Source organism: Triticum dicoccoides, chromosome 6A, assembly GCF_002162155.2.
Source record: "Triticum dicoccoides isolate Atlit2015 ecotype Zavitan chromosome 6A, WEW_v2.0, whole genome shotgun sequence".
NCBI classification, from domain to species: domain Eukaryota; kingdom Viridiplantae; phylum Streptophyta; class Magnoliopsida; order Poales; family Poaceae; genus Triticum; species Triticum dicoccoides.
The window spans coordinates 89354446-89365228 of record NC_041390.1 but is presented as its reverse complement, the minus strand read 5'-3'; the positions used below and the strand labels follow the sequence as shown (position 1 = coordinate 89365228).

At 41.9% G+C, this 10783-nt stretch overlaps 1 protein-coding gene across 1 annotated transcript; it reads left to right on the top strand.

Annotated features, from left to right (window-relative positions):
- Positions 1-1030: 1030 nt before the first annotated feature.
- Positions 1031-4952, top strand: LOC119318933 (transcription factor bHLH95-like). Its single transcript, XM_037593482.1, has 3 exons — positions 1031-1452; positions 1543-2019; positions 4697-4952. Exons 1-3 carry the CDS (start codon positions 1123-1125, stop codon positions 4790-4792), a joined length of 903 nt encoding a protein of 300 aa, XP_037449379.1. The 5' UTR covers positions 1031-1122; the 3' UTR covers positions 4793-4952.
- The last annotated feature ends 5831 nt before the right edge of the window (positions 4953-10783 follow it).

Here is a 10783-nt window from a genome sequence, read left to right as displayed (position 1 = left end):
CGTGACTGAACCGGGACTAATGGGCTGGCCAGGCCTGGACCAAAGCCCTGTTTTCTACTAGTGCTCTGACCGTTCTATAGAAACTATCTATCTACCCTCCATTGATTCAAGGATGAATCAACAGACTACGACAAACCACAGCTTGTGTTGTTGCATTCTCCAGCCAACAAGGCCAACAACAGCTAGCTAGCTATGCTTTCGTTCAAAAGCAGCCTTTTATACGGCCGATGCACACTTGGCTGGCTGGCTAGCTATTTGGCTAACTCCATAAATTTGGTGATAAGCTTTCGTGTTTTTGCCAACACTTCATATGTAATCCTTGCTAGCTTGTGCTATGTACGTACAAGCTAGCTTTTTATCAATTATACTCCAGGTCAAATGGAAATGTGATAGCCTTTTGGATTACCCGGTGAAATACGTTAAGTGTTTGGTGAGATGCCTACAAGAAGGTGATCAAATAGTTGGATGCCATACATGCTTAACATGCTGCTTTGTGTTAGCAGTGAACAGAATTTGTGTTCTTGCAGTTGCGTATGTTGCTCAAAACGTGGGCAAAAGAAATGTTTGGTTCCGTTATTTCTACTTTCCCGGAAAATGGAGTTACTGTGTGCGACCGCCCTGCGCGGACCAGTTCAAAACCGTGTGACTATTAGTACTAGTTAAATACTCGGCAATATTACAATATTTTTAGTAAAATGCTAGTATATGGATTTACGGAGTAGTACTAAATGGTTCATAATCGTGTTGATCAGATCAACTGACTGACCAATCAGAATGAAGATCGTCCTGCAGAAAAGTTTGTTTGCTTTCCTTCCAATTTTACTGAAATAAATGAGCAGGCCGTAAATTCAATGGATGTGCCAGTAGTGTTAGAATGAGCAAGCTAGCTACGAGACATTACACATTTTTGGCAGCAACGGTTTGGAGATAGCTAGAGATAGAAAAAGAATTTTAGCACAATATCATGGCAATTAATTTTGTACATCCTGACAAACACGAAACCCCGTGACATATTTTGAGAAGACGCAAAAGCTTTGCGCATCCTTCCTTGAAGCGAGCAGAAAACGCCTTCTCTCCACATCCAAATTCCACACACCTTGCTTTGTGTTTAAGTTTTGTGCCATGGCGAAAGACAACGCTCCACCGGCGACCAGCTCCGACTCCATGAGCTCCGGCAAGGGCAGCAAGGGATCCAAGGCCAGCAGCCGGATGGTCCTCGGCGGCGCTATTGACAAGGGGAAGGGCGTCCCCAAGGTTGAAGAACAAGAGGAGGGTTGTAGATCTAAGGGTAAGATCATGACAGCGCCGGTGGTAGCTGCTCGCAGCGATGGCAGATCAGGCGGCCGCCGCGGCGACAGAGAACTGCACATCATCACGGAGCGCGAGAGGCGGAGGCGGATGAGCGAGATGTTCACCAAGCTGCACGGCCTCCTCCCCACCCTCCCCGACAAGGTGATGAGATCAGCAGATACCTAGCTAGGGTCGTATATTAGGGCTAGTCGATCGTCAGATCGTCACTCGCTTAGTGTTTTGGTGTTTCAGGTTGACAAGTCGAGCATAGTGATGGAAGCCATACACTACATCAAGAGCCTGGAGGGGACGGTGAGCGAGCTGGAGAAGCAAAAGCTAGAGAGGGATTTCGCAGCAGGAGGCAAGCTCGCCGCCGCAGCCAATGACGGGGTCTCCTCCTCAGTGGCAGCGGCCATGCCTATGGGCATGGCGACGCCGGTGACTGGGCTGTCGGGTGGTGGGATCTGGCAGACTGGGGCGGCGCAAGCGCCATCCATGGCTCTGGGCGCGGTGACCGTGGCGCCGGCACCGGTGCCGCTACAGACGTGGTCAGGGCCGAACGTCGTCCTGAGCCTGTCCGGCAACTACGCGTACATCCACATGTCCGTGGCGCGGCGTCCGGGAGTGCTCACCATGGTGACGGCCGTGCTGGAGAAGCACGGCATCGACGTGGTCACGACGGGGATCTCGTCTGACCGTTCCCAGTGCATGTACACCATCCAAGCTCGTGTAAGTAAACCCATGCTCTCGATCTAGCTAGCTTCTGCTGTTTTGGTCAGGGATGACGGTTTGCCAGGCTTATACATAGGTGCAAGATTACTACTAGTAGTCATAATATGATTGAGGCCGAAAACAACTAAATTCACATTATGAACATGAGGGGAAAGGGGAACATGTGCTATCTTGTTGTGTTGGTGCATATCTTTGCAGGGGGGGTATATCCTCCCTGCAGGAGGGTCATATTTTTACCACACTATAATTTGTCGGTCTTATTTGATACTACCTCCGTATCAAAATATAAGATGTTTTTGTAGGCTAGTTTGATACGGAGTTAGTGGTGTATATCTGCGGATTAGAAACATACTACAATATTACATTCTCGAAACTGCTCAGTAAATTAAGTGGCAGGATCAGATCTGCATAGGATACACATGCGTCATATCAGAAACCGTAGGATCCCCTAACGTCGAAACGGTTGTTCGGTAAAGTGGGAGAACCCAAACGCGTGCAATTGCATGTAACTTGTTTTTGCGCTTACATATAACTCATGAGCCACCTCATAGGAACACAATCTCCAAATCACCTTGTCAACCTTAACTGTTACTCCCTCCCTTGGAACGGAGGGAGTACTTCTTCATGCATCCTAGTTCTCATCTGAGTGTTCCTCCTCATCTTGCTTCGTTCTGTCCTTCTACTGCTGCCTTGCTCCATCAAGTTTACAACCTCCAATCAAATAGTAACATGGTGTTTGCCTGTTCAATATACTAGGATGACATCCTCTTCATAGATTTTCTAATTTCTAGTTGGACACACTATAAACTTGAGGCTGCTCTAGTTGCAGCAAAACCTCCCAAGTAGATATAAGTTCATTTCCTAGAAGCACTAAATGTGTCCATTTTACATATACGAAAATCATTGTCTAAATGCACATGACCATTAGATGGAAAAGACTATGAGGGATGTTGGGTGATCATTCTTGCCTTTTGTTTCTATGCGGACATACTATATCTTAAGAATCGATCTGGCAAGTGCAGACATTTAGCGAGTACACAGGAATAAAAGGTAGATGTTTAATTATCATGCTACCTTTTTCTTTTCTTTTGAAACATTATTACCATCATTGTGCATGTGGGAGATTGCGAAAACATTGTATCCAACACACACATCCTTTATTTCTATCACTGGTATTGTGTTTCTATATTAACATTAATCCATGATTAATTCTGTAGCAGTCCTTCACATCTCCTGGTTTCCCCCCTCCTTTTTTGGCCTTATTTTTCCCAAAGATCAACCATTGCCATAACCACCCATTTTCATAGAAAGGGTAGCATAATGCCTTTTCCCTTCAACCAACACTATAAATGAACTCATTATAGTCATATGGTTTATGTTCACCTTCTTCGCCCTTGTCTTCTTCTAGCCTTTAAATATTGTGTCCACATGAAACTAGCTAAACCTAACTTGGGTCAATGCCTCCATAAATCCACAATCACTTCCATTTGAAAATGGCCCAACACCACACTCGTCGCCAAAACTAGTGCCTGGAACTGGGTTGTGGGAGAGAGCGGTCGTAGCGAACTTTCTTGGAACAACATAGGATAAGGTGCCCTAATACGTTCTGCTTGGGTTTACATGGAAAAACGGAATACATTAAACCTACAATGTAAGATGTAAAGGTGTAAAAAAAATCTAGACTGCGTTCATAATTTATCGAAACACGGACAATAACTTAGGGGTTCAAGAGTGGTAATTTTAATACAATTTTCTTAAGCTTGTGAACGCTTAATATGGTAATTTTTTTACTTCATGTACCTCTTTTTGTAGAATAGTATTTGGATGTTATACTTAAACTAATGTCTTTGAATTCATTCTAAAATTCAGAACAAGAGGTGATTCCTGTCAGATTGAAGCATTGATCTTATGTAAAGTAAAAATACTAAATTTAGAATAGTAACTTGCCAAGATGAATGTGGTAATCATATATTTTGGAATAATATCTATGAAAGCAAATCTAGCTAGATGTTAACTTCTTAGATCTTTTTTTAGGAAAACTTTTTAGAACTTTAGTTGTGTTTCCTTTCATTTTTGAATTACATCGCAGCATGGTTTAGTTATTAGTGATGCACATATGGAAGGGGAACAATTAAGCTTACAATGTAAAAAGGGGGGCTAAGAATAAGGACGTGAATAAGTTGTTTCTAGGCTTTGCCGAGTTCCTCTCGGAAAACTCTGCGATTCCAGTAGTGATAGCCAAGAACGACGGAAGGTATATACACAAGGGTTTATGTGTACAGCATGGATCATTCGCACTCTAGCTATCCACACCCACTACGTAGTTATCCCCTCTGACTCCATCAAGCAGAAACATAAGCCGTGCCTAACAAATGGGCCAGGAATAAAAGCCCGTTGCTTCTATCACGCTAACAGGATGAAAAGCACAGGTCGTTCCTGCCCTAATTAGCCACTCTAACCGAAATACATCACTTATCCAACCCAAAAAAAATACATCATTGCATTTAGTGTCGGTACTTCCGTGCGCACACGTTCCTATATTTGGTGCAATGTCATTATTTCATATTTTTGGGGGAATGGCAGGATAAATTCTTGACAAAACAAATCAATTAATAAATTGTAGCTATTTCACATGAGCATCCTTTGACATTATGTGTTTTTTTTTTGCAAACAGATAAATGGAATGAGCAACCAGTTCGGAGATACTGTGGCATGTGACGACATATACAAGCTGGCGGTGTCAGAGATAATGGTTTGGCTCTCTGACTAAGATGGAATGCTGCAAACCTTTGATGGGCGTAGTAGAAGTTGTCGGTCGATTACATTTGAGGCTTTTATGTCGAGTCGAACTTAACCTCTGAGTCGTGATGATATCACAGACTTAGAAATGTGTGTGCATCGTTGTTTCATAAACTGCTTTAACATTTCAATTCAGGATTGCCTGTTTCGGCTACTCTGCCTTCAAGATTTGGTAGCACTACTTCTCTTAGAATGTCCTATAACTTTATTCAAACTTGACAAACGTCACTATTACAATGCTTCGGATCATAGATCCAACAAACTAAAAAGTAACATCTATAACTGAGAACTACATTGAAATTTCTAAGAAACATCTCCATGTTATCAATCTTTGCGTCGTGAAATCCTGCCAAGGCTTCGGTACAGAAACCGCGGTAATATGGGAGTAGTGACACCGCCACTTTTACAAATGCACAAACTTGATTAGCTTCATGAGTTTCAGAAACTCTCTTCAGTCACCCATCCAAAAGGAATGGATGTCGTGATGTTGAAAGTATTTGGGCCGGAAAATATGTTGGAATTGCCCTAGAGGCAATAACAATTTGTGTTATTATTTATTTTTAAATTTATAATTAATGTTTATATTTTATGTTATAACTGTATAGCTCTCAAACATACGAAAATCAAAAGGTTCAGAGAAAAACTCATATGCACATGTAGACTTGAAAACGGTAAAATAAGATTATTAGTCTGTGCGCTGCCCAAGCCGGCCCGGCCCCCATCCAAGGGAGCTCTTACTTGCCGCTTGCTGCACAAATAGTGACCCCAACGCACGGACAACTTCCAACTGGACCGACCCATGTAGCAATCTGCCACGAGCGACTTAATGTAGGAGTGTCATACTGTAGCAGTTTCTTATTGTACCAGCCTGGCACCATAATAGTTCCTTTTTTTTAATTTTGTCCTTCATTTTTAGGGAAAAAACCTTCAGAGAAGTGAACTTTTTAAAAATGCCGAAATGTTTCTAAAAATGTGAGATTTTTTAAAAACAACCTATATTTGATTCCGAACATTTTTCCCAAATACGGAGAATAATTTTAAAAATTTTGGACATTTTTATAGTTCCAAAAAAATTCAAATAATTAACATGTTTTCCAAATACTGAACAATTTTTCGAAATCTGTACTTTAAAAAACACAAACAATTTCTAAAATTAGTATTTTTAACACGTTTTAAAAAACAAATTTTTAATACACCAAATTATTTTTGAATTTTTCGTATTTTTGTAAAAAATAAATGAAAAGACAAAAAGAATCAAAAAATAAAAATAAAGAAACCGGGAAAAAACCCGGTTAAGCAACCTCCTAGAAGGTTCCCGTTACACTAAAAACCGGGTTAAGAACACCCTAGAAGGTTCCCATGCATTGTGGTCAGTGGCCTGCTTGTTATTACATCTCAGTCTGAATGAATTTGTAACAGCAAACTGTGCAACTATTTGATGATTTATTCACGTAGTTTGCTGTCTTTCTTTGCGCATGTTGGTACGGATATTTGAGGACCTCGTTCGAAAAATACGCCGTCTCCGAAAGTAATCGGTAATGACTGTGTCCTATTAGGTTTAGTTATGTACATATTTTAGTGGAAATGTCGCGGGGATTGCTCTTCCGGTATCTTAACATACGGCTATGGTTGGCTCAGTGTCAGGGAACATGTTTGATCGAGTCATTCATGATGCTCCTACTTGCAGTTAATTAACACACATTTACCTGCAAACAACCCAATTATTCCACAGTACATTTGATCCAGTCAGTTTACAGCGAGCTGCAAAGCGCATGCATGCCAGAAAGTCGACGCATATGGCTGTCAAAATGGCAGCTGAATAAATCGGCTGCTCTAGTAGACTTGGAAGAGTTACTCGTCAACTGTCGAATTACCGAGCAAATGGTGCGCAACCACATCATGCTCTTCCTCCTCCTCCTCGTTACGCTACTAACTTCCGGCAGAGACCAGTCGGCCGTGTCCGCGTCACCGGCGGGATCAGTGGAACCGTTCCACAAGTGCACGGTCTGCACCGGCGGCCTGTACGAGCCCAACAGCACGTACAGGTCCAACCTGGAGACCCTCGGTGCGGCGCTCGTCGCCGGGGCCGGCGCTAACGGCGGCTTCGCCAAGGCGAGTATCGGCGTGGCACCCGACGCCGTCTACGGCCTGGCGCTGTGCCGAGGCGACTACGCCGGGCCCAACTGCACCGGCAGCCTCGCCGCCGCCTTCAGCGACGCCGCCGAGCTGTACTGTCCGTCCAGAAGGGACGCGACCGTTTACTACGACAACTACACGCTCCGCTTCTCCGGCGAGGATTTCCTCTCCGCCCTCACGGAGCAGCCGAGATGCTCCGGGTGGAGCGACTCCGGCGAGTCTGGCTGGGACGCCGCCCAGCTGCTCGCGGAGAGGGTGGAGGAGCTGATGAGCGAGACTATCAAGCACGCGGCGGCGACGGCTAAGCGGTACGGGACCGGCAAGGTGTGGGTGAGAGGCAGAGCAGAGGCCGCGGACATGGAGTACGTGCTGGCGCAGTGCACGCCCGACCTCACGGAGGCCGAGTGCTGGAGCTGCCTCAACGACACCCGCAGCAAGCTGCAGACGTCGTCCATGCACGACAAGGTCCCAACCAGCCAGTATGGGGGGAGGCTCGTTGGAGTGCGGTGTAGCTTGCGGTACGAGAGGGTGCTCTTCTTCGAGGAAACGAGCAGCACGCTCGAGCTCCATAAGCCTAGAGGTATGTACAATTATACGTACATGGGTGCTATCATTAGGGGCAGTGAAAGGATGCTGCTGATACTGTTTATTATACTAGGGAGGATGAGTACGGTGAACAAGATCATCATAATTGGAGCAGTGCCCTTCGTTGTACTGCTTATCTTGTGTCTTCTTTTAGTTCTCAAACGAATTAGAGGTAAATTAACAAACCCATCCCCGAATCATGACAGGTCTGTTCGTGCATAAGCTTATAATCCTGATTTTCTTTCACTTCTGCGAGAACAGAATCGGAGTTGCAGAGGGAGCTCGCATTATGGGAGAAAGAGATCATGAGCGAAAGTAACTCGGGATTTTCATTATATACATTTGCTGAGGTAAATGATGCTACGGAGAACTTCTCAAAAAGAGTAGGAGAAGGTGGATTTGGTCCAGTCTTTGAGGCAAGTATTTTGAATAGGAAGTTGTCTACTCCTGTGTTCCTAAATATAAGTCTTTCTACTGATTCTAACAACCAATGTATATAGACATATTTTGGAGTGTAGATTCACCGACTCATTTTGATCCGTATGTAGTCCGTTTTAAAATCTCTAGAAAGACTTATATTTTGGAGGATGGAGTATATTATTATTCCATTCAATAAACAAGCTCCAAAAACTAAATGTCAACTATAGCGTCCACATCAGTGCTACTAGTGTAGTAAATTGCATTCTCTTTAGTTGCAGAAGGCAACACACTTGTTGAAATTTTAGTTTAAGGCTACTTCATAGTGGGGAGTATCATACATTGGTATCATGCATATTATACTAATGTATGATACTGTCTAGCATAAAAAAAAGTGTATGATACTACCTTCGTAGTGTATAATATTATACTATGTTAGTATTTTAGATGATTGCATTCATTGACATGTATGACACATAGTAGCATAACATTTATTATGATATAGTATCGTAATATGATACTCGACCCTTTTTTAATTTAATTCTATTTCACCTCATCAAAATTGTCTAGCTCACATGCATGATACTTTCTATGGTACTCTCACTATGCAGATTTTTACGATTCATTAGAGCAATAATGCAAATTAATAGATAATTTGGAGTCCGTGATAATACATGCAGTGACACATATGTTAGGGACTCACACTACTAACATTTGATGGTATTAACACTCCCAAAATAGAGACAAGTAGATATCATTTTCAGAAACATTATGATTTTGTTTTACCAAACATTGGCAAAAAAAGAGTACAATATTTAACAACAGCCTTATTTCAGGGAAAATTACCTAATGGAGAACAGATAGCTGTCAAAAGACTGAAGCTAAATTCTGTCCAAGGTCTAGTTGAGTTCAAGAATGAAATTAGGCTGATAGCTAAGCTTCAGCATATAAATCTAGTGAGGCTTCTTGGGTGTTGTATTGAAGGCAATGAAAGGATGCTTGTATATGAGTACATGCCCGAGAGAAGCTTGGACTCATTTATTATTGGTATAGATGTTTACTTCACTAGGTACTCATGCATGTTTAATTGTTTAAGTTTCAAGAACTTAACCATGATATTTGTATGGTGTGTCTACTCAGGATCGAGCGCAAAATTCAGTTGGCATGTTCGTGCCCGAATAATAGAAGGGATAGCTCAAGGACTTCTCTACATTCATGAACAATCACATTTATGTGTTGTCCATAGAGACTTGAAACCGAGTAACATTCTTCTGGACAGTGAAATGAACCCAAAGATATCTGATTTTGGCATTGCAAGAGTATGCCCTTCCAACATAGTAGAATCCAATACCACGACTGTGGTTGGCACAATGTAAGTATTCTCAATTATATAATAATTCAAAAGAAAATGATGTTACTTCCACCAAAATGATGCTACAATGGAGACACCACTCTTTCTAAAATTCTTCTCTTTCGCTAGCTTATTAAAGGATGTACTACTGCAGTCCTACATTTGTGCTGCTATATATATGATGTACTATCATGCAGATGCAATCATATTGAAGTGGTTGAATATGTTTTACACTAAACATGCATATTCATGGAATGCTACAATTAATAACCATGTGAAGATATTATAATATCATAAGTAAATATTTAATATCCACAACATCTTTGTTGTTGATTGACTCTAAAGAATGGTTTTTGTTGTTGTATAATTGATCATGGCTGCAAAGCTATGTCTATGACAAATAGGTGCTTTCCAATTATCAAACTTGACTGTTGCAGGAACTGTATGAGCCTAATATTTTCTTAATTGTGGCATATTTGTAGTGGTTACATGGCACCAGAATATTTCTCCCAAAAAATTTATTCCACAAAATCAGACATTTTTAGCTTTGGAATATTGCTGTTGGAGATCATAAGCGGAAAGGTAGCTTTTGGGTCCTACAAAATAAATGGAAGATCATATGATCTCAGGAGATATGTGAGTAAACATCTAACATCTTCAACAGTTTTTTTAACTTGGTTGCTTAGAATCGTAATGCTCCCTATCGCCCCTAAATAAAAATTACTTTCAGGCTTGGCTACTATGGAGAGATGAAAAATGCAAAGAGCTCATCGATCCATCATTGAGTGAGGAGTACCAAAAGGTGGAGATGATTAGGTGCACACAAATTGCACTTTTGTGTGTTCAAGAAAGTGCAGATGACCGACCAACAATGCGTGAAATTAACATGATGTTAAACAATGGTAACATAATATTACCTATGCCCAGCCAACCAGGATATTTCGACATAAATCCGAGTATCATCGAGTCATCATCACCAACAGACATGGTGAGTAGTAATTAATGTGTCACGGGCTGAAAATAGCTATAGTTTTGTAAATATAATTTTGAGTGTGTTCCCATGATGTAGGATTTGGACATTCTATACATTCAAATTGCAAAGGGTGAATATATACTTCACCATAGGGTGAATCTTCTTTGCATTCGGTTGTATGACTGCTCATAATATTTGAAGGTGGTGACTAGGGACTATAACATCTATGAAATGGTTTTATTGTGGGATCGAAACATGTCTTTAGAACAATTGCAACAGTGTCAAGTGGATTCTAAAACTTATCCCACTATTAGGTTGTTTGCTGAATGCATACCATTGGGGTACTAGGTAAACATGACCTTTGTCAAAGAAAACACCGAGCAAAAGGACGACACTCGGCGAATCACACATGTTCCGACTCCTGACATGTGGCACTCGACAAACACATGCTTACTGAGCTCCTGCCACGTGTCCCTCGGTAAACACATGATTTGTGGAAT

What these genes read in the sequence shown, in the direction of transcription:
- LOC119318933 (XM_037593482.1), top strand. Translation starts at nt 1,123, where the DNA reads ATGGCGAAAGACAACGCTCCACCGGCGACCAGCTCCGACTCCATGAGC. An exon ending in TCCCCACCCTCCCCGACAAG is followed by an intron (nt 1,453 to 1,542) that starts GTGATGAGATCA and finishes TTGGTGTTTCAG; the next exon opens with GTTGACAAGTCGAGCATAGT. An exon ending in TGTACACCATCCAAGCTCGT is followed by an intron (nt 2,020 to 4,696) that starts GTAAGTAAACCC and finishes TTTTGCAAACAG; the next exon opens with ATAAATGGAATGAGCAACCA.